The sequence below is a fragment of the Leptosomus discolor genome, chromosome 4 (genome assembly GCF_034619465.1).
Source record: "Leptosomus discolor isolate bLepDis1 chromosome 4, bLepDis1.hap2, whole genome shotgun sequence".
Lineage (NCBI taxonomy): Eukaryota > Metazoa > Chordata > Aves > Leptosomiformes > Leptosomidae > Leptosomus > Leptosomus discolor.
This window is the reverse complement of record NC_141394.1, coordinates 61,089,276-61,114,291: the sequence shown is the minus strand read 5'-3', so window position 1 is coordinate 61,114,291 and position 25,016 is coordinate 61,089,276. Positions and strand designations below refer to the sequence as shown.

Below are 25,016 nucleotides of genomic sequence, written 5' to 3'. Positions count from 1 at the left end.
AGTAGTAATAACACCAAGTTAAGTCAATAGCTTCTTATAAGAATGACACAGTAGATGAAAACTAGAAAACTTTTGTTCTCATTACTTTGCATTCATGAACTTTTTGGAACTGTAGTAAATTAAATATATCCTCTTTAAATCACACTACAAGTCACATAGTCTCCCTTGAGAAAAAAATAATTGAGTACCAAAATGCCAAAATATCTTTAAAATAAAAACAAAAGTTAATAAATAAAAGATTAATAACTTAGTTAAAAAGTAATTCACCCAGCTGTGTTGATGCATAGTTTTAAAATTAAAATCAGAAATCCCTCAGCTTTCTGAAATCTGTTTTTTCTCATTTATCCCTTATAAAATTTTAATTGTATTTCTTCATAAGATCTAAAAAAAGAAAAAACACTTTCCTATCTTTATCCCCCCCCCATTATTCTATTTCTAGTCCTATCTTTCTAATCTATCTCTCTAAACTTCTCTATGGTACTTGTTAGAAGAACCTTCACGGAATGATTTATTCTAGTATACAGATTTTGCTTGCTCATCAAGGACATATATATATATATATGTACACATACATATACATACTTTCTGTGTATCCAGCCTGGTAACATGTGGTAGCATCTCTTTAACTGGTAGCATCTCTCTTCATTTGGATTGATCTTTGACATTCTGGACAGCTCTGCTCTTGTAAAATGCCAAACCCATGCACGTTTTCAGTTTCTTTCCACCTAGTTTTCCTTCTGCCTATGCACTATTCTACTTTTGAAAGTGCTAAGTTCCTTTTAGTCAGATATCCCCTCTTTCGTCCTGGAATGACCTGGAATTAGAAGGTAGGTTACCTTTTCACGCTCATCCTCCTTCTTTTAATATGAAGCATTCAGACTTGAAAAATAATGAACTTGCAGATAAATGGTGTAGACAATATGCAGGCAATACATAGACAAGACAGACACACAGATATTCAGTGGCAAAACTGCAGAATATGTAAAGTCACCTTGTAGACTCTAATGAAGTATCAAATGTAAACCTTCAGATCTTATTCAGAAAATTGCTAAGAATGAAATTTTGCAGACCATGCTATAAATAAGCAAAAAATAAGTACAATTATAATTATTTACCCAGACATACCCAAATAATTATATATTGCTTCAGCTTTCAACAAGGATTGCAACATTGAAATGAGGAAAGTGATCAACGAAAGTAAAGGTGTGAAAGAAGAACTATCACATCTGCAATTAAATTCATTCAAAGACTACAAAATACTGAAAGCAAAGAGTCTTGAAAAGCTTCACTGCAGAATCCTGAAGGAATTCATACATACACCTGAAGGGTCTAGAACAAGGATTCTTAGTAAATATATGGAAAATAGCAAATGGCCTGTCTTCATTTGAGAAGCTGAAGAGAGGAAATAAATAGATCTCTCAATATAATTTTTAGATGCTTTTAGAATGCAAAGCTTCAGAGTAAATTTTGAAGCAAAGAATGAGTAATTGTGGAAGGGTATCTACGAAATAAGGGACATGTGAACAATCCAACCTTTCCAGAGATTCTGAGCTGGGACGTATCGGAACTGCTGAAAGCATAAACAACTTCCGGTGCAGGGGGCATGAACATCTTACAGGTGCAGGAGAAGAGACAGCCGCCATTAATGACGCAGTTTTAATTTCTTGAAGAAGATGGGTGTGAACATTTGTGAACTTGACTTGAACATGACTTGCAATGTGGCCAATCAGGTTGGACTATGGGCCGTTATTTGCAATGAAGCCAATCAGTATTTATTGGGTGTGGTTGAGGGTTATAAATTGCACTGGAAACATGGAAATAAAGGTTCACTTGTTAGATCACATTGATCATGTCAGTGTCCTCACTCAGCTCCCGCAAGTAATGACAAGAAGTACAAAGTAAACTTAACAAAATCTATCTAAAGGTTTCAAAAAGTAGATACCATTTACCTGATACCTTTCTTTAATAATTTATCTTCTAAGCAAGACAGGTGGAGAAGATCTCCCCTACCTGAATTTCAAAACAGTTTTTGACACTATCTGATAGGAAAAGTATTAGTTAAGATTGAGAAGATAAAGTACTGACTAATCAGGACTACAGATTGTGTTAGGTGTTTGCATCATTATATGGAAACTCTTAAGGGGCTCTTCATGGGCTGTCTTGCAATACTTTTTGATATGTAAATTAAAGACTAGATCACAAAAACATGGAGCATGCTGCTGAAATTTGCTGGTAAAACAAGTCTGAGAATCGTTGAAATCATAAAACCATACAGGAAGAATTAGATGACCTTGATCATCTCTATAATAGAAATGGGACTAAATTTAATTGTACAAAGAGCAACATAACAAGATTTTCAGCTATAAACTGTGAGTTCATCAGCTGGAAATGACACAGAAAAAGATTCAGCCAATCTACTAGAGAAGGACTACCAGCCACCAAAACATGATGTAACTATGAAAAATGCTAATATGGAGTATTAGACAAGTTATTTCTGGGAAAGAAACGGAAGTTTAATGCTATTACATCAAGCAGAATACATCTTCATGATGGAAATCATGAACAATTCCTGTTCTCCATATTAAAGAAAGATTCACTGAAAGCTTCACTAAAAATGAAGTGGAGGTGAAGGGGAAGTCCGTCAGCATGATGTCAGGAATGCTGAACTTAATTCATAAGAGGAAACTGAAATATATTACTTTGAAAACAAAACTAAGATGAGAAAAATGCTCTCTGTAAGCACATGAATGGGTAAAAAAAGCCTGTGGATGTTCATAGTGATGTACTGAATTCTGAGATCAATATCAACATAAGAATGTCATATATATATATGTTAAATATGTTTTTATGCAACACGAGTGCTTGCACTGGTGGAGGATAGGACTCAGCACCCAAGGATCCACTGCCAGTTTATTCTGAGTCATAAACATTATCTCCATGGTCAGGCAAAATGATATTTACACCACTGAGTGGTTTAATGGCATTTATTTTGATTAAAACACACATCATTTTCTTCTTCACTCATCTGCTTAAGATCTACATGAATGCTTAAACATCATTCACTCACTAGGCGCCTAATGCAAAGCTTATTTAGTGAGAATACTTCCATTGACTTCTGTATGCTTTGGATTAGGTTCTATATCCTTACCCATCAACCTGCTGCTGCAGACTTCCAGTTTTATCAGCAATATTAGACTGCTTTTCACTTTTCCCCATGATCTTAAAAGGCAAAGAAAGAGGTATACTTTGGTTTGCCCTGTCTGTTCTTTAATGTGCTTAGATTGCAGTTATTTCCTGCTGAGCCCTGGATGAGGTTTCGTTTGTTGAAGAGCAACTTTTTAATCATCTCACAGAATGAATGAACTGGAAGATATGTCAGACTTCTATCAGAAGATGAAAAATGTGGAAACTTATCAGTACTTCTCTTCCTCTAGATATATTGTAGGCCATAAAAACCCACTCTGTACAGTACTTATTACTCTTATACAGGAAGCTAAAAACGTAATTATGCAAAAGATGATCACCAAGAAACTGCAAAACAGCCAAAGCAGGCACAAAAATATGGCTGCCTGTGCACGGCAAAAAGTGCAAAAGAGTCAGCAGAACAAATTATTTCAAAGACAAGAATCTTCCCCACAGGAAGGGTGGCTACAACCCCTTCACTCTTATTTTGGCAAATTAACGTAGCAGTGTAAAACATTTCAGAAGCAAAGCTGATCAAGGTTGTATCCGCATATAGATCAGTGTTTAACAGCCAAAAAAAAGTATTTGGCTACTGGACAGACTTGGCTTTATTTTTTTCCTACTAGTGCTTACAGGATCCCATTTTAGGGTGATATAAGCAGGGCCTTCCCCAGTCTCTAATTCTTATTTTGGCTAAATGCCAAAGCTCTTCACTAGACCTGTTTTTAATCTAGTTCAGGGAAAGGTGCAAGGGCTCCACCTCTTCACACTTTCACACTTGCTTTCTCTTTCTCACCATTAGCAGTAGATAGTAGCAGGTGAACAGCCCTCAATTTTTTTTTCAGTGAATAGTCCTACCTCTGTTAGGGTCAAAGAAATGATTAAGGAAAAAGATAGTATGCTTCTGCACTGTACAGCTAAATAAGAGTTATAACAATATGACCTCCAAGGGTTCAAATGTTGCACTTTTCATATGAAAAGAAATGACAAGACTAACGTTATAAATTATCTAGTAAAGCGGTTTTAATCACTGCAGAACAAGGCCAAATAGACTACCCAATAAGCAATCAACAGCTTGGTCTTATTTTAAATTACTTTCTTTGTCACCATATTTATTTCCCTAATTTATAATAACTATGTATTTATATGACCCTCATTTCAGCCAGAGAGCAATGATTATTTCTGGTGAAGCAGTCAGAAGCATTAAAGTTCCCAAACAAGTAAGTGAGTGTATGTGTAGACTCAAAAATTACATTTTAGGTATAGTCAATAACACATATCGGTGTTAACTTACAGAAAGGAAGAAAGCACCACAGAATTCAATTATCCATAACAGCATTTGAATTTTACTATCAAAGTTCTTCCTCTGAACTCTGCAGAGTTTCCATCTTGCTTGGATGGTTTCTCTTCTACTCAACAGGCAGCTGACACAGTAGATTCATGAAGACATGCCAGATCCTTTATGCTATCCTGAATTATATTAATAATAAATTAAAGTTGCACAGGATGCACTAGAAATATCACACAAAGACTTTATGATCTGGTGAATCTCATTTAAAAATGAAAGAAAACTTTAACTCACAGCAAATATATTTGCAGTATTGTAAAAAACAAATAAACCAACCAACCAACAATATGGGGAACGTAGAACTGAAAAATAATATTAGGTTGAGAAGTCTTCAAGAGTGCGTAGAAGCAAAATGGTTTTACAAAGTCTGTGTACTCAGTTCTGTATATAAGGGATAGCTGACAGAAGTAAGTGGGAGCAGGAGCTTGAGAATAACTATATTTGAATATAACTGTAACAGTTTAGTATATTTTACCACTATCCATCAAATTTCATGATACAAGACTTTCCTTTGAATATGTAGTTCTCTGGAACACAAACTTGTTTTAAACTCTCTTCAGAATGAGCTTCTTTGGCTTTCCAGCAGTCCATCAAATAAAGCACAAACAATTACCACTTATTCAAAGACAAATGTTGAGGCGAATCCAGAAAACATATTAAAAAAAAAACAAACTATATAAGTACAAACCTGTGATCTGATAATTTAATCTGGAAAGACCCATTTGTTAGTGGCTTGCTGGGTGACTGAGCAGGTCACTGCACTTCCTTTTATCTCATAGGGATAGTTTACAAAACACTTTGACACCTTCAGTGCGTTCACTATTGAGATCAACCTTGGAAGAATTATATCAAAAAAATACTACATTATTTCCAAAAGTAACTGTGGTATTCTCTGCTAGTGAATCCATATGCATATGAACTGTATCCATTTAATATTTTCAGTGACAATGAACACATTTTTCGCTCTTTGTCAGTGCTACCTGGTACTCATACATTTCATTTAAATTAAATCCAGTTTTAATTATCTTCCCTGAATGTCTCATTGTATGTCTTCATGTAGAATATACACTAATGATTCATAATTTTCCTCTATTTTTCATTAGAATTTATCCAAATTCACCTTAAATGCTTTTTTTTTTTTCCAATGGTTTGCTTTGCATTTAGAGAAATTGAACAATAGTTTAATTAAAAAATAAATCTGTAAAATAGTGGGGTTGGGTGCAGCACTCATTTATATCCCAGCAAATCCAAGAAAGCCAGTAGCTGCATATGAAGCATAAATCTAACCAAAATCTGCCTTCCCTCATGAAAATTCATATGCTTTTTAAAGACCTTTCATTATTTTTTCTTTCTGATTTTAACCACATTAAAACCAGTCTGTCATCTGTCATTTCTGCATGATTTTGAATGGTTAGATTTTTTGTCAACATCTGGGGAGGCGGGGAAACAACACTGTCTGTAAAAGACCTTTCATAACAAATTCTATAGAATAATGTAATTAACCCTCAAACTTAATCATTGTGATTTGTAAGGAATATACATATACACTGCAAAAGTCCTTGTAAACAGAATCACAACTACTTTTGCTAAATGTTACTTTTCATCATTCTTTATAAATGTGAGAATTCAGAAATACTGATGGAATCATGCTTATGCAAGAACCTTTTATTTTGAACAGACCTCATATATTACTTTAAAAATGAGCAATTATAATCAGGCGAGATTTAACCACTGTTATCCAACGCAGACTGGTTTTGCTCCATCAGTAACTTTTATGGTGTATTATCTAGTTCAAAATTCTCACTGAGAGTAAGAGAGGGGATTTAAACACAGTAACTCATTCCCTACTTAGCTAGCATTCAGTTAAATAAGCACAGATGTAGTTGTTACCTGCTTAAAAGCAAATTTGTAGTTTCCTTATTTAAACTTAAGTTTTAACGTCCATCAGAAAGGCTGTTGCTGCAATGAATAATTTAATCACTTCTGCCTGTTACATGCTACTACATGGCAAGCACATTTGCAAAGCTGTGAAAGACACCGGACAAGTGTCAGCACTCCCCACCACTCCGCCGACCTCCCGCTATATCCACTGCCGCGAACTGAGGGAGCTGTGAAGCGGCCAGAGGGAGGCCGCGGCGGGCAAGGGAGGTGAAGAGATCACAGCAGAATGGCACCAGATCAGCGCGACACTATAGAAAGATGAAAGGTCAACGCGGGCTTAGTGCTGTTGTGGTGTCATTTCATCTGTTTGTCCCTTGGTGGAGTTATTGAGTTAGTTTCTCCCTTCCGTCAAATGGCTTTAACTGCTTTACGTGGGGGGTTTGTCCTTGTTTTTCTCCTGCTTTCGAATTTGCTGTCATGTTTACTGTATTTAACCTTTTCCCCGTATTAGTACGAATATGTTACTTTCAAGCCCACCTGATTTTTATGTTTTTTTCCTTCGTGACTTTCTTCGTTTGTGTGCGCACGTTTGTGCGTGGAAATGGTAATACGTATTTGTTAACGTATTGAGCGGTATAGCTGTGTAAATGATCTGTCTCTTTTTAACCCGAGATGGATTCCCACTGCAGATCCCAGGAGTAATTTTCCAGTGAGAGCCACCGACATTCCTAAACTGAGAAAAAACAAACTGCTGTGGGCTGAAAGCGCCAGCTGCGGACGCGAGTTCGGACGCCGGCGGCAGAGACCGGGCTCCGCCAAGAAATACAGACAAACTAGCCACTAATTGCATTAATTATTTTTTGCATCTGCATATTTTAACCATGACCCCCGTCTTTCCAATCAACAACTACAACAAGGACGACAAAGCCCCGCTGCAGAGCATCGGAAAAGGAGCTTCGGGGGGGGGGGATGCAGAGGAGCTGGGAAGCTCCCAGCCTGCTTTAGGATTTCCCCACGTACAGCAGGCTGCGAATGTCAGCAAGACGGATTCCTGCCCACACGCAAGATGCCACCTCGGTGGCCTTATCAGATGTTCCCTTTAAGGACACAAGCTCTTATTTCCCCTCTGTATATCTCCAGCATCTCGGGCTATTTTATTTATTACAGCCGATTACATTTGTGATGCCGCTTCCCACTTGATCTCACCAGATCAGGAGGACAAATGCCGAGTCGTGCCTGAGCGCGTGTGGGCGTCTGTGTGCAGCTGGGAAAGGGGGGCGGGGGGAGTTACGCTGCGCAACAGATTTGACCAAGAGGGCCAAACCTGCCCCGCCCGGAACAGCGGGGCTTGTTCCTACTGACACCCGGGCAGCTGTGAGCGGCCCGAGTCCGGGGTGTTGGCGAGAAGGGGCGGCGGTGACTCCCCTCTCCCCCCGCACGGCGGGGACGAGCGGGATGGAGGCGGGACGCACTCACACACACAACACGGCCAGCACAGCCCCGTCCCCCTCCGGCAGCCAGGACACGTGGGCCGGGAGCAGCGCTGCCATCCACCATGCAGCGCACGTCGGGCCCATTTCCCACGCCGGTCGCCTGCCCTGGGGGAGGAAAGGAGGGGGGGGGAATGATAGGGAAGGGGGGCGGCCGTTACCTCTGCTCCGAAAGAGGAACCAATCCACTGTGAAGGACGCAGCACTCCCGAGCAGGAAAAACATTGCACATTCAGAGAGAGGTTGCATGTGAAGACGCTGCAAAAAAGAAAGGAAGGCGGGGGGGGGGGGGGGGGGGCCCTCAACCCGCATGTGAAAGGCGTAGTGTGTCTAAGAGAGGCCAGCGAGGGTAGGAAGGGAAGGGGGGAGCGATTGCACATGGCAAGAGAAAGAAATCACTTATTCGCTTGAAAGAGGCTCTCGCAAAGCAGACCGTAGCAAAAGTAGACATGGGAGAGAACGGGGCAGGAGACGCAGACAAGAGGCGAGGTGTCCATGTCGTGCAACAGCCCAGAATCCGATTAAAGTTTATAGCGGGGAGGTTAAAAGCGCTTTCATCCCGCCCCTCCCCTGGCGAATATATTAAGTCTCCTGGCTGCGTTTAAAAGCACAAAGGGAAGGGAACAGCGGGAGCTTCGGGTTGCAATTGTATTGCTTATGCAGGAAGCCAGTGTAATGCAGTATGCTGGTATTCCTACGTACTGGTATGTCTGGATCTGAGACTGTGGGCAAAATTTCCTCCTCTCGGAGCACTGGAACAGCGAGGGGGAATTTTGATAAATTCAAGTTGCTTGGCAAATATAATAGGGATTTGGTATTAATCCTACTTAACCCGCTGCGAAGATGCTGAGCTCCCGAGCCCCCCTCCTCCGTCCGGGACTGCGGCGGTGAACACTGAGCCTGCGCCGAGCCGGGCTTTCTCGCTGATGCTGCAGATATAAAGCCGAGTGTTTCCAGCATCGGCGGGGGAGGGTTTTCGTGTTCTAGCGAGGCAGGGAGAGCGGCCGGGGTCGGTGCCAGGGCCGGAGCCGCCGCCGCCGGAGCAGCCGCCCCGAGCCCTCTGGAGCGGGGAGCAGTCACTCACTCACCGCCTAGCGCCGTCTCCATGCGGCGCGACTCTGCCCCTCTGTGTCTCTGGACTCCCCAAGGGAGAAGGTGGCAACCTTCCCTCCCGCCCCCATCCACTCACCGCCCCAAATGACAAAGGCACGCTGTGACCGTTGCTTTGAACCACCTCAACATATCCGGCCGCTTTTCGCTCAAATATGTCACCGCGATGAAAGAGAGACATTTCACTACATTCGCCTGCATGCATCTTTATTCAAATTAACCATTTAAAACGAGGAATGCACACACAGAACCCGCAACAACTTGTTTTCTCGTATGTGTTCACGGAGGGAGAGAGAGCAGCTGGATTCCTGCCTCCCCCTCGCTGCGCGCACACACACACACAGAGACACACGCCGGTTCTTTTCCCGCTGGCTGCCCCATGCTTACCCAGGTCCTCCCTCTGCCACCAGTCCTCCGGAATCTCCTTCTTTTCCCTCCGGGATCCGAGTGGGGACGACAGGTACCGCAGCCAGGCATCACCCAGGGCGTAGGGGCAGGGGCACACAAAAGCCGTAGGCAATTAAATGGCACAAAGTCAAAAGAAGCAGCGAACTAGAGACGCTAGAATAAACAAAGTTGAGTGGAGAGCTTTAACATTAAAGTTTATTTCCCACTTACTCAGGTAGGTGACGCTACATTTTAGCGATCATCGAAGCAGCAAGTCTCTGTTCGGAAATAAATCTGTTACTTCTCACATGTGTTTATATTACTAACCCTCTCGCCCCCTTCCTGATCATCTTCTCAGAGGGTTGTTTTTTTTTTTTTTTTCTCCTAGGAAACCCACAAACACGCTGAAAAGACACATTCAAATCGTGGTAATAAGAAGAACATGAACACAAAGACCAAAAGGCTCAAACAGCACTGGGAAGCAGGACGAAAGTCTGAGATCTAAGGCAGCCCCCCTTCCTCCCTGGAGTTTTATGCAGTTACAGTGACTGCAGATATTTCACAAAAGCACCGACACGACAGGGAAAGGTGGGAATCTGTGCAAAACGAGTTGTCTTACCCGTGTGATTCCGCAAAACGCAGAGCCCGGAACGTGCACCAGCTCTGCCTAAAAGAAAGGCGAATAAAGATTTGCTTTAAAAATCGTTGCTCGGTTCACAGTCTTACAGCGGAGATGGGGAGGGAACGAGTGGGAGAGAATGACTACAGATCACAGGTTTGAGAAGGCAACAGCAGCAACACTCGGGCGTGTAATGAGGATCGGTTTTGAGGACTGAACTGGTGTTTTGTGATGAGCAGCTATCCCGCTTGCAGCGCTAGCAGCAGCAGAGACAGAGGGTAAGGCTGGGCTTTCTGGAGTGCAGCGCTTGACTCGTCCTCCCTCCCTCCCCCTCCTCCTCCTCCTCCCTCCCTCTCTCACTCTCGCTCTCTCTCTCTTCGCTCTCCCTCTTTCTCTCTCTCCCTCTCTCTTTCTGTGTGTATGTAGCACAGGCGGCTCTGCTGCTGCAGCGTCAGGGAAGAGCTACCGAGAGAGGCTTCAGCAGCTCCCACCACTTTAGGCAAACTTGCCGGTTTACTGCTTCTTTTTTTTTTTTTTTTTTTTTTTTTTTTTTTTTTTTTTTTTTTTTTCCGAGTGGGAAGCTTCTCAGTTGCCATTCAACATTTTAAAGCACAAGCCGCTCTGCCGTGAAAGCGCCTGATCCACACTTCTCTGAAAGACACAGGAGGGAATACACAATTGCAGATTTCACCCACCGTGGCGGTGCAGATCACAGGAAACAACTGACTGATATAATTTTATTTGCAAATAGAACTCTATTTTTTTTTTTTTTTTAATCGCGTCGCGACTCTTTTCCCCTCCCCTTTGCCATTCCGCTTATATGGATGTAATTCAGAATCTGTGCTAATTCACATGGGGGATCCAGTTACATCTTGTTCCGCTCCGGGTATATTTACGAGAGACCAATAATCGCCTTTGGACACATAGTTTTGTTGCTAACCTTTGAACTGAAAGGATCAAGTTCAGATCTGGTTACCTGCATTGGGACGGGAAGGAAGAGGAGAGAGAGAGAGAGGGAGAGAGAGAGAGACTGCAATCTCATTTGTGAATCGCTCTCAGTGCTGCAGATCCAGATTGCTATAACACATGCAGTGCAAATGCAGGTAAGGCACACACACAAACTGCGGATGCAAAAACAAACTTGGGACTGTTGTGTGTGTATGTTCATATCTACAGCCTTACAAATTCTGGGCAAACGGCTTCTGCAGTTTCTGTATCGTTTCTTTGTGACTAATGACCTTGCGCAGAGTTGTTAAAAAAAAAATCCGCTCCGGAGAAAGAGCTGAACATTTTAGGCGATCTCTGAAGATGGATTTGGGTGCTTTTCTGCCAACCAAAGGGGATATTCTGTGGACTGCTCTGTAATACTCGGGGTTCTTTTATCAACTGTGCAGCTACCGATATTATTGGGATTTTTATTTTTTTTTCCTTTACCTTTTAAAATTATTTTTTTTAAAGAACTGCCCATTGCTAAGAGGATTTGGAGTTTTCCCGGACACAAGCCCTTTGAATAAAGCGAATCACATTTTTTTTTTCCCTGTGTGCTCAGAGAGGGGGAAGAATAAAGCTAATGCTTTGGTCGTAAACGGCTGAGAGAGAGAGAGAGAGAGAGAGCGAAGAGAGAGAGAGTGTGTGAATTGTAGTTAACTCTAGTGTCGAAGAAGACGACCTGGGGGGCTCCGAATCGCACAGTGCTGCTCCTGCTTTTATTGCAAACCTTGCAAAGTGATTACAGTAAAATCAGAGAGGAGGAGGAGAAGGGGGAGGAGGAGGAAAATCCCATCCTATCTACCGAGATGAATCTTTAAAAAGCAAAATACACTGTCCCGTGAACTGTAAGTATACCGCAAGTGGAAGGCAGGGAGAGCAGCAGAGGAGCCAGCAGCAGGGTTTTGACCACCAATTGCACCAGCCATGAGACAATAAGTTTCCAGGAACAGAAGGATTTTATAACTGATCGCCCGGACGCTCAGACGCTCTGTTAGCTTATCAGGGGAGTTTACTGGGGGGCAGGTGGGAGTGAGAGGAGGGGGTGGGGGTTCGGTGCAAGGAAGATGAGGAAGATGCGGACTCTCCTTGGCTTTGTGCATTGCTGCTGCTGTTGCTGCTTCTTGCTCCTCCTGCCTCCGCCGCTCTGGGTCAGCCTGGCAGCGGCCAAGCAGCTCCTGAGGTACCGGCTGGCCGAGGAGGGACCCGCCGACATCCGCATCGGCAACGTGGCTTCCGACCTGGGAATCGTGACGGGCTCCGGAGAGGTGACATTCAGCCTGGAATCGGGCTCCGACTATCTCAAGATCGATAACATGACCGGGGAGCTGAGCACCACGGAGCGGCGCATCGACCGCGAGAAGCTGCCGCAGTGCCAGATGATCTTCGACGAGAATGAGTGCTTCCTCGACTTTGAGGTGTCGGTCATCGGCCCCTCGCAGAGCTGGGTGGACCTCTTCGAGGGCCGGGTCATCATCCTGGACATCAACGACAACACCCCCACCTTCCCTTCCCCTGTCCTCACGCTTACCGTGGAGGAGAACCGGCCCGTGGGAACCCTCTACCTGCTCCCCACCGCCACCGACAGGGACTTCGGCCGCAACGGCATCGAGCGCTACGAACTGCTGCAGGAGCCCGGCGGGGACGGCGGCCGCCGCGGCGGTGGCGGCGGTAGCGGCGGCGGGGGGGGCTCGGCCTCGGCGGCCTCCGAGAGCGCCCTCTACCCCGGCGGCAGCAAGCGGCGGCAGGAGGCGGACGCGGCGGCCCGCAGCAGCGTCTTCGAGCTGCAGGTGGCCGACACCCTTGACGGGGAGAAGCAGCCGCAGCTGATCGTCAAGGGGGCGCTGGATCGGGAGCAGCGGGACTCCTACGAGCTCAGCCTCCGCGTGCGGGACGGCGGCGACCCGGCGCGGTCCTCACAGGCCATCCTGAGGGTGCTGATCACCGACGTGAACGACAACAGCCCCCGCTTCGAGAAGAGCGTCTACGAGGCAGACCTGGCGGAGAACAGCAGCCCCGGGACCCCCATCCTGCAGCTGCGAGCCACCGACCTGGACGTGGGGGTGAACGGGCAGATTGAGTACGTCTTCGGGGCGGCCACCGAGTCAGTCAGGCGCCTACTGCGGCTGGACGAGACCTCGGGCTGGCTCAGCGTCTTGCACCGCATCGACCGGGAGGAGGTGAACCAGCTTCGCTTCACTGTCATGGCCCGAGATCGGGGCCAGCCCCCCAAGACAGACAAGGCCACGGTCGTGTTGAACATCCGCGATGAGAATGACAACGTACCCACCATAGACATCCGGAAAATCGGGCGTATCCCACTCCGGGATGGGGTGGCTAGCGTGGCCGAGGACGTGCTGGTGGATACCCCCATTGCCCTGGTGCAGGTGTCAGACCGGGACCAAGGTGAAAATGGCGTGGTGACCTGCACCGTGGTGGGTGACGTGCCTTTCCAGCTCAAGCCAGCCAGTGAGGGCGAAGGCGAGCCACAGAACAAGCGCAAGTATTTCCTCCACACCTCGGCCCCTCTGGACTACGAAGCTGTCCGTGACTACAATGTGGTGATCGTGGCTGTGGACTCAGGCAGCCCCAGCTTGTCCAGCAACAACTCCTTGCTGGTGCGAGTTGGGGACACTAATGACAACCCTCCTGTGTTCAGCCAGGCTGTGCTGGAGGTCTCCTTCCCAGAGAACAACTTGCCCGGTGAGAGGGTGGCCACAGTGGTCGCCACGGATGCAGACAGTGGCAAAAACGCAGAGATCACCTACTCCCTGGAGGCCTCACCCCTCTCCTCGGAGGCACCAGGTGGCATCTTCAGCATTGACCCTGACTCTGGGGATGTGTTGGTGCAGGCAGTGCTGGACCGTGAGCAACGCGACACCTATGAGTTCCAGGTGACGGCCCGGGACAAGGGGGTGCCGTCACTGCAGGGCTCCACCACGGTGGTGGTCCGGGTGGCGGATCGCAATGACAACGAGCCACGCTTCATGCAGGACGTGTTCACTTTCTATGTGAAGGAGAACCTCCAGCCCAATAGTCCTGTAGGTATGGTGACCGTGATGGACTTTGACAAAGGCCGCAATGCTGAACTCAGCCTCTCCATCCAGCCCAGCGACCACGACCAGGCAGCAGGCATCTTCTCCATCGAGAACGACACTGGAACCATTTTCTCCACCGTCTCTTTCGACCGGGAGCAGCAGACCAGCTACACTTTTAAAGTGAAGGCAGTGGATGGAGGTGAGCCGCCACGTTCTGCCACTGCCACTGTGTCCCTCTTTGTGATGGATGAGAATGACAATGCACCCACAGTCACCTTTCCCAGCAACAGCTCCTACACAGTGCTGCCACCCTCCAGCAACATGCGTACTGTGGTTGCCACGGTGGTTGCCACCGACGCTGACACCGGTCTCAACGCTGACCTCAACTACAGCATTGTTGGGGGCAACCCCTTCAAACTCTTCGAGATCGACCCAGCCAGTGGTGTAGTGTCGCTGGTGGGCAAGCTGGCCCCCAAACACTATGGCCTGCACCGCCTCGTGGTGCAGGTTAATGACAGTGGGCAGCCACCCCAGTCCACCACTGCCCTGCTCCATGTCTTTGTCAATGAGAGCCTATCCAACGCCACTGTGGTGGAGAGCCAGGTGGCCCGAAGCCTCCACACGCCCCTGGCCCAAGACATCGCTGGTGACCCTAGCTACGAGCTCAGCAAGCAGCGGCTTAGCATAGTCATTGGTGTGGTGGCCGGCATCATGACCGTCATCCTCCTCATCCTGGTGGTGGTCATGGCCCGCTACTGCCGCTCCAAGGGCAAACATGGCTATGAGGCCGGCAAGAAGGACCACGAGGATTTCTTCACCCCACAGCAGCATGACAAGGCCAAGAAGCCCAAGAAGGACAAGAAAGGCAAGAAGGGCAAGCAGCCCCTCTACAGCAGCATCGTCACCGTCGAGGCTTCCAAGCCCAATGGGCAGCGCTACGACAGCGTCAATGAGAAGCTCTCTGACAGCCCTGGTATGGGACGGTACCGCTCGGTCAATGGCGGCCCAGGCAGCCCCGACCTGGCCAGGCACTACAAGTCGAGCTCACCACTGCCCACCGTCCAGCTGCACCCGCAGTCCCCCACCGCCGGCAAAAAGCACCAGGCAGTGCAGGACCTGCCTCCTGCCAACACCTTCGTGGGCGCTGGTGACAATATCTCCATCGGGTCGGACCATTGCTCCGAGTACAGCTGCCAGGCCAGCAGCAAGTACAGCAAGCAGGTAAGAGCACTGTGCCCCGCGGAGCCCCCGACATGCATGGGGACACACACACATCCCTCCCAACACACACACCTCGGGTGAGGGAGCGGCGATGCCCGCCTCCCCCCGCCTCCGACACCGGCACCAGCAGACACGACCGACTGTCAGGCTCAATGACCCGTTTAGCCCGGTATCCCGGCCCCCCTCCCCCGCTGTCCCCGCAGGCAGCCAGGTGCCCGGACCAGCACACAGCACGCAGGAAGGGGAGTCAGAGACCTTTGGTATTATTATTGTGATTATCATCATAATTTTTATAATTCCCACCGCTTTTCAGGCCCGTCCGCCAGCCCGTCCGCCCGTGCAGCCGCAGCGGCGGGACAGCCCCGCCAAGGCGGGGGGCGCGGCGCCCACCCCCCCCCCCCCCCCCCCCCCCCCCCCCCCGCCCCGCAGCCGCAGCTGCAGCCGCAGACTCCTGTGGGGGCGGGCCGGGAACTCGGTCGCCAGCCCAGACAGCGAGCTGTGAGCCACCCTGAAATGCCTTTATCGGCAGCCAGCCCGCAGGCCAATCCCGGCGGTTGGGCGGGGGCGGGGGTCAGGACCCCCCACCCGGCGGACCAGCGGTCCCCCGGCTGCCCCCGCTGTCCTGCCGCTCCCCTGGCCCCGCCTTCAGCGGGCGCTTCCCCTGCCACGATGTTTTCCCAGCCCTAGAGACGGTGAGGTCCGGCGAGGAGGAAAGTTTCACCTCGGTAGCCAGGTGTTGCGGGGAAAGGGGGTTGCTGCTTGCCTGGCGCTTCCTAAAGCTGTGCGTGAGAGTGGATTTACAGCCGCCGCGCTGGATGGCTGTAATTACCAGGTCGTTCATTAGGACCAAAATGCTTAAATAATCTACAAAGTCTCTCTGGGTCTAATTTACACCACAGAGACTGCACTCATTGCAGCAGTTACTCTGAATACACATAAATGTTAGTGAGCTTAGAATCGCACCCCAGTATGTTTTGCTTTGTTTTGCGTGTGTCCCCCCTCCCCCCTTGTATATCACATGGAATTCATTCATTCAAGCTGAGAGGCCCTAATTTGCCAGCCCAGCTGCTGCATAGCTCTGTCTGTAGGGAGTGTGACTGCCGTGAGACCTCCCAGAGCGAGGTGTGCCTTCAGGAGTGCCACAAGTGACTGGCTCTGATCTCGGCTGTGTTGGTGGAGATGGGTTCAGTGAAGCCTAAATCTGGTGATAGGAGGGATTTCTTTGCAGTCCTTGGAAATGAAATAGGGATAGCACAGAGGAGAATCAAGCTCCTAAATGAAAGTGCCTGTTTTGTTTATTTTATAAGACACATATGTAGGCTGAACAGAGGTCACCTTTCTTTGGGGGAGTACTTTTTGGGTGATAGTAAAATGAGAAACTTAACATCTGGTGATTTCTATTACATCGTTCCAGATAAGATAATATTCTGAATGTTTCCTCAGCTACAGTGCATGTTACACAAGAATTTAGAGATAAATAAATAGTGATTCATGTAAATATAGAGCCAAGTCTGGAACAGGGAAATTCTGACTAGTTTGACAAAAATGCTTTCTTGTCAACTTATTAACATGCGAATATGGTACACTATGACATTTCTTATACTTTGAAACGTCTGCTAGTCTACTACAATTGAAGTTTTACAATGTGTTGCCAGTATTTGCATTCTGCTCAGAAATACTTAAAATACTGTAAAAAAAAATGAATTGTATGAGACAGTCTTTTAGATCACCAAAAAAGGGTGATTGATGTACTATCTGCCAGTATTTTTGTGTATGTTTTTTTACATGTGGTACAGATTTATGGAACGTTTGAGAGTAGTTTCAGGGTGCTACATTTCATTAACTCGCTCCTGGAGAGTACATTACGATTTCAGTTTGAAAATAGTCTGTATAAAATACAAAGTACTAAGAAAGTTCCTAAGCTTCCATCTACTAAGTCTTATTAAACACATAGTAGATTATGCCGTTTTAGTTGAACACTGGAGTTATCAAAGTAGCAGTGGAATATATGCTAATGAGATACTACTTCTTTCTTGCTGCTACAGTTCATCTAAACATATGAATTATACACTGTCAAAGTGTAATTTATTTTCAGTTGTAAAAGAATGAATTGCATGCTAAGTGCAGGAATGGTAGAGGATTACACCATACAAAAGGCTATTTGACTTGATAAGAAACTTATTTAAGATTATACGACAGAAATATGTTTTGAATTACTTAACAATTTTCAAGGATATATTTTGATATACAACACATTAGAAGACTTATTAGTAGAAGGAAATGGCTTTGTTACACTTTTACTTGCAACAATCAAACTGAAAGAAGTACACGCTGAATTGCTCAGTTATTTATCTATCTAGTTTGTTACAAAACATTTCTCAGTGTCAATAGTTTTCCTGTGCTAAATACTTAGTTTGTTATGAAGGTTAGTTTACCTGAGTATTTTATAGCCAATATTCTAATTATTTTTCTTATTATTTTTAAATACGTAGAAAATATTTACACACTTGCAAATCATTCACGTAAGTTAAGGAAAGCGTCCAAGAAAACAGTGAAGGTAGTGCTAAATAGCAGACTTTATAGGAGAGACTATCAGGCAAAAAAATTCTGTTACTGCTTTCCTGTGAGTACTTGCCAGCTTGTTGCTGAGTGACATTTATATAATTTTGTTCACGCTTTTGCATAATAGTGGGGACATTAAGATTTATTTACATAAACAATATGTAGACTTTTCACATCTCAAACATTGACAGTGGAGCATTTCTCAGTTTATCAGGCAAAACACATGAGGATTTTTAACACCCAAACCACGTGGAGCCCTTGTTCAGCACTTTGTTTAGCGAGAAATGTGAAGCAGTTACAGATAAAGGGTTCTGATGTGGTGTATATTAGATTGTTTCATAGTTCAGCTGTAATGTGGAACAGAACCAGCGGCATATTGACGTGACCATGATAGGGAGACTACTTGAAATCTCTAAGGTTGCCTTTTATTACTCATTGGCAGTTCCCTTTGTTCTAAGGACACATTAGAAGGTGTATAAAGTTTTAGAACAAATAAGTGGACACAGCAGAATGTACCTGTTCCAAGTTACTGGAGATGAGAGCAGTACTAATTTCCCATTAGTGTAATTAGAATTGGTAATTGATACTTTCGTGTATCTACAATACAGCAGTCAGGAAATGAAGTCTCTACTTACGTGACCAACTGGTGTGCCCCAGTGAATGCAAGTTGTTTTCATTTTGATCATTTGATACTTCATTTTTAAGGTAATCTATTGAATTTGTTATATGAGTTCCCAAATACATGTTGCTTGATACAGTACTGTGTAGGAGAACTTCAGTGGAGAAAACTACGAACAATTTCTAACTCTCTTCCTTCTTGACGTCAGGTGTTTTATGTAAAGTTTAAAACTAAATTCTGTATTCAGTAGACTTCTGACATTTTACCACACTTTCTAGAAGGTCTTTCACAAGCTTGACTCTTATTCTTGCCTTATTTAGCATGGTATTACACTGAAATATTCTTTTAGCCTCCGATTTATCAATTCTCTCATATTCAGTAAAGCACTAACATATCTACTTAATAGCAAACAAATGTTTAAATCACTTAGTATTCCATATGCCTTAATCACTTGCCAAAAGTTAAAGCTGTACAGAAGTGTTTTGCTGAATGGGGATGAGTTTAAGCAAGTGTTTTTCTGGATCACGGATTTAAAATCTGAACCCTCCAGGTTCTGCACATTGCCTGTGAGGAGCGTGAATACTACTACCTACCAGCAAGGACAGCCAAAGATAAGAAAAGCTTGGTGCCTAAGAGGAATCACTTAGGAGCTTGGAGGGTTGCATTTTTAATCATAATTCTAATAATAGATTTTAATTGTAAATAATTGTTTATTTTCTCATGTTAGTTACAAATATCTCTCTATAATATATGCTGTTTTCTTCACTTTGTTTCACAGTGCAAAATAGTGGCATATGAGCAGGTGTATGTCACTGAAATTTTAATCACGAATATGAGATTAACACGTTAACAACAGATGTTTGAAGAACAGGCCTTTTAAATGATAATATGTTTACATTTTTTGTCCATTATATTTTCTTGATTTCTTTTTTACTTGCTCTGCTCAACAAACAATGGTTATTGACTACTTAAAACACTCTGGTTGTGGTGATGTTGGGTTTGTTTTGATTTGGTTTTTTTTGTGTTTTGTTTTTTAAGAGATATTTGTCATCATCGATAGAATTAGCAGAACTAGTAAAGGAATTTCTGAGCAGCATTGTTGCTTTGCTTGGGGTGTTGGCTTCCTGGCCAATTCCATAATCCTTTGTGAATTATCCCTATGTCTTTTCTCATTGGAAATGTACCATTTATTGAAGAAAAATGTTTACCATACCAGTGTGCTGACACACTAGTCAAAACTGGATGTATATCCTGTAAAGTCTTATTTCCATGAAAGTGAAATATGTAGAAATTAATTTCTAAAAAAACTCTTTTTACGGTAGCCAGTTAATTTGTTTCATAACATTTCAAACATTAATCAATCTGTTGCCATGTAGAAGCATTTTGACTAGTTGGTTATCATGTATGTGAATGGTATCTATAAATTAAATGGGTCAATTTCCTCATAAATAAGCACATATAACCAGCAGCTTTAATAGGACCCAAAATTCATCCATTAAGGGGACAATCAGTTTAACCATGCAGGAAAGCATAATCTTTTTTTCTTGCATACGTACATACACACACACAGAGACTTATATCAAAGACTGCTTTTTATGATCACAAAGCAACTCTCAATAAAGTTTTTTATAACTTTGAGCTAAGCAAATGTTGTATGGTATAGTAATCGTAAAAATAATAGTGTTATGGTAGCACTAAGCGCAATGTAGAGAAAAAAATGGGAACACTGACATTAAGTAAAAACATTTACATTGGTTAGTTCTTTCATACATTTAACTTTAATAATGTTTAGTGCAAAGCGTACAAAAGTATGTTTCTATTTTCTGTTCTCAGTTTGCATTATATTAAATACTTTACAATTAGTTTTTAAAACTGACCCACGTTTGACCTTCAGTAACAAATTATGATGAGAGAGAGGCTAATTAAACATGAAATAGATGGATTGTTGATGCTTTAATTATCTTTATTTAACACAAAGTGTTCTACTGATAAGTGCAGCCTTTATTTTTTCCCTCTTCAATGAAATCGTCTCGTACAGTGTGCAAACGACTAAGTTACCACTGAATCATTCTACACTCCCAGGAGATGTACAGAGCCAAAAGGGACAAGATCTGAGTAGAGGATTCATGCTCTGAATAAGTAAAGAACTGAACTATTATAGGCAAGGGATAGCAAGAAACATCTTTAAAAGGATAGAATGTGATTTATCAACTCAGACAGCTCTCTGGCATTGTACATACCGATGTGAACCTGGGTTATAACCATGGTTAGCATGGTTAGCAGTTTGACTACTGCTGTGTCAGTCTCAGTCTTTGTACTGTAGCAGTGTGTTTTTGAGTGTTTCTTCTTCTTTCTCTCTTGCATCTTTTTTTTTTTTTTTTTTTTTTTTTTTTTTTTTTTAATATTTAGTTGCCTTGTTGTTCAGTATTTGGGATATTTGCTAGTTTGACCAACTGTTAGCTGTGTTTCAGAGAAATACCTGTCCTATAGATTCAGGGACGTTTTCCTTTAAGGATTTTCTTTCAAAAGTTTTGAAACGTTTATGTAGTTAGTGATCTGCTGGTCTACTTTGAGATGTAAAACATATTGAATCGCTTTGGAATTAAAATATAAAAGAAAATCAACAGATCAGTAGTAGTTAGCATTGTGCTTATGAGTCAATTAACTAACTCCTCCACAAGCACCGTGAACCCTTCTGTATATTTGCTGAACATTTTACTACCTAATTAGTAATCTTAACAGGACACATGATTTTAATTTTCTTTTCCTATATATATATGAAAAAATTTTACAGACATATGAAATATTCAGTACAGTACTTAGCAGGCTGACTTTCTAAGTTTTCTGAGCAAGTCTGCTTTCAACAGATATTTAGAAACTGTTAAAGCTGCTTTTTTTCAGTCTTATGCTGCATGTAATATGTTCCATGTAATTTATGCTCTATATTTCTTATTTATTGATTGAGTGATTGATTGATTGCATTTTTAGGTGGCTTTGTCTCACTGTGTGCTTAGGCATGCTCTTTCTGTATTTTTCTCCCCTGATTTTTCTTTCCTAGAAGAGTAGATTTGTTGTCTGTCTGTTACCAGACCTTGGACTTTGCTAGCATATATTATATATTCATTTTAATTAATAATTAAAGCAACAAAATAAAGGCCAACAGTTACTGTCCAGAATCAAAAGAAAGTTTTAAGTTATTATTATTATTGTATATGAATTTGCATTATTTCAATTTTTGAATCAAATTTGTAAAAATAAAGCTTCGGCATTCATATGGATGTACATCAAGTTTATTGACAGTGCAGTTTAATGAAAAGTGTGTTGGTAATGTGGACTGTGCAATTCAAGTTACTAAAACAGTGTACACTGCATGGCTCAGTAGCAGTGTAAGGAAAATACACTTTATTAAAAATATTTCAAATTGTTTTCTTTCAGTTTATCTCACAATACCCGGTCCTATTGAGCCTTGCTAGCTTCCTATCCTACAAAATGCATGTTGCTAGGTGAATAGGAAAAACAAAATTTGCCTATATCCTGTATCCTTTCATGTTTTTTCTTATTTGTACTAAGTTGCAGAGTTTGAAATTTTTAGACCTTAGTTAAATGTAAGTAAAAATAATTTGCAGATCTGAGATTTGAGTAAAACAGCAGATGAGATAAAATTATAGGGTCCCTTTCAGTTTTGACTTTTATGGAAAAAAAACAAAACGTCTAAGGAGAGGGGAGAGAATGTACAGATACTATGAAAAAGCTAGGGCTGACTCACTGTCTTCCGTATACTTCAGGCAACAGAGGCTTCCCAAGGTCACTTTTATTTTGCTGTTGTGGATGACAAAATATCACACTAATGCTGGAGTAACTAAAGTTAGTTGGAGCATCTAAAATGTGATTTACAACAATAGGAAACAAACAAGGATTTAAAACTTCTTCATTTCTTATTTTTGTGCAATTTCCTCTATAAATATTTAGCTGAGAGCAGGTCATAAGCAGATGTCAAAATCTCAAAACTGGATTATGCCTGAGTACCAGTTAGTAAAGTTCCTGATTGATATCAGCAACACACATTGGAGTTGTCCAACTGTGTGGAACTGTGCTTAACATGAGTTGTTTGCTCACTCTTCTGTGCCTATTTTCACTGACAAGAGTCGTAAAATTACAGTTAAGAGCAACTTTTGACTATATTAAAAAAATAGGCAATAAGGTTGATATATAACATATATGAGCAGTGTGGAGGAACTGCCCTTTTTTTTTTTGTGGAAGGAGAAGATGGGAAAACTTAAGAGTAAAAGTGTTGTTTTTTAGAAGTTTGAACAGAAATAATTTTCTGGCCACATTTAAAACTGAAAGTTATGTAAAAGTGATGTGCTTTCTTTTTTTTATTGTCTATATCAATCAAACAATCCTCATTTAGGTAACACAGCTGTTTTGCAATCATCAGCTTGTGAAATGCTGCAGCATAACCCCAAAAGTATAATTTAATTTTACTCAGAGTGGATCACAAATGTCACAATATTAGAAACTGAAGAAAAGCATTATGTTTGTTTTTCAAAACTTGATTTACCTTATTAACTACTGACAGTAGTGAGTATATTTTTTAAAGGCTAATGTTATTTTGTCAAGTGAGATTTTGTTACAGATTTTATGTTCTGAATTAAACAACCTGGTGGCTGAGTTTGTAATCCTTGAATGAAAGAAATGTATTGTTGCAAGTAGCATTCTTGGAGTATTAGGAAGCAATAAAAAATAATATTCATTAAAGTATTTGATATAGGATCAGTTATTATCTACCAATAATATAAACTCAAGATATAGATAATGTGAAGACAATTTTTTAAAACTAGGCACAAAAGGTAAGTACTAGTTGGCATGCTGAAAATCACTTATGGAATATGTGGTAGAACCAGGATACAGAAATACTGATTCCATCTGCCAGAAATTCAGGGAGAATTTTATCTTGCAGCCTTGTCTGAACCAATTCCTTTATGGTACCACGTTGTAAGTAACAAAATTAGTCACCTAACAGGATAAAAATTCCTGTGTTGTGTGGTCACATGAAGATTATGGAGATTCCTCTATAAACTCCCTAAAAAGTAGTTTCTTGACGGGTTGTGGCCAAGAAATGCATATCTTTCATGGTATGTGCTAAATGTTTTCTCTGTGGTAGCACTTCTCAGAGAGAAATGGGAGGGGCTGCCATAATTTATTCTGCCTATCCATGTATAGATGTGAAGGACTTTTTAGCCCTGAAGCAGTGTAAAATAGGAGAAGTAGCCTCGACTTCCTTTGGATACCAAATCCATGTGAGGCAGAATTGCTGTAACCCGTTCTCAGAGACTTAGCCTTGGGGAAAATATCCTTTATCAGGACAATACTTTTACAGGGATACAACTTGATGCACAATTGCGTTTCTGAGTTCGGTGTTACACTGAAAAGTGAACTAAAGGAAATTATGGAGACTGTCATGGTGTTCTGGGTGTGATTTAGCTATCTAAACATATGCATCCTAGTGTCACTTTAGATACCCTAAAGTTTCTGAGATATCTGCACAGAGCTGCACAGACAGGGGGTATGACGCAAGCCCTGGGTATCTCCTGGGACACTCTTCTGTAGCTGCAGCTCAAGGCCAAACAAAAAAGCCATCACTAAATCCTTTGGTTTACTAGAAGAAACTGTAATTAAAATAACATTAAGGAATCTGTGAATGTAGTGCGTTTTGACAAAGTTGAAAATGATTTTTCCGGTAAGAACTTAAGCACAATTTTCAAATGTGCATGCCATACACATGACTATTAACAGAATGCACACATGCAGATATATGTTCACATATATATACTGATGTTAGGTTAACAACTTATTTTTGAATTGAGACAAACCGTTTCTGTTTTCACAGAAACAATGCTGACAGCATTTACCTTATTGAATTTCCGCTCATCTTCAGACCTCTCAGGCTGATGTTTATCTCACGTTAGGTGAAACTACAGGTAGTTCCTTGACTTGCTTGACTAATTATTAGCAATTAATACTAGTCAATCAAATTTAACTAGTATTAATTGCTGTAAGTTAAATCAGGTGACATGATATTCAAACTGCTTTATATTAAAACAAAATGTAGATACAGAAGACCAGTTTATCAGTTTGAATGTTATTCATCAAATCTCCCACATTTAACTTATCAGCATGTATATATGTATAATTTGCAAAATAACAGAGTAAATTTTCATCACATATTACATCCAAATGTAAAATTGTCTTCGTTACAGGCTCTGGGAATGACATGATATTAATGATATTTCAAAAAGTACAATTTTAGTATTAAACACATTCTTGCTTAAACTAATAGTACAGCACAAGCATATATGGCAAGGTACCTTTGTTCAGTTATCTGACTGGTCACGGTGTTTATTTGTGGAGCTGTGTGTTATCACTTAGGCTTACTTAGGAAAGACTTGGCCTGAAAATTCATATCCACTTTATAATGCAAAAATTTGTCTCAGATTAAATTTGGCCATTTACTTAGGCAAATTTGTTTGATTTATTTGTGAGTCCTTTTTTAAGTGCTATACTTAACAAG

The 25,016-nt window shown here is 42.7% G+C and overlaps 1 protein-coding gene across 1 annotated transcript in view; it reads left to right on the top strand.

Annotated features, from left to right (window-relative positions):
* Nucleotides 1–12,072: 12,072 nt before the first annotated feature.
* Nucleotides 12,073–25,016, top strand: part of PCDH7 (protocadherin 7) — a 286,087-nt gene continuing 273,143 nt past the window's right edge. Inside the window, exon 1 of the mRNA XM_086464474.1 lies at nt 12,073–15,264. Coding sequence (XP_086320600.1) covers nt 12,073–15,264 — 3,192 coding nt within the window. The remainder of the gene's footprint in view (nt 15,265–25,016) is intronic.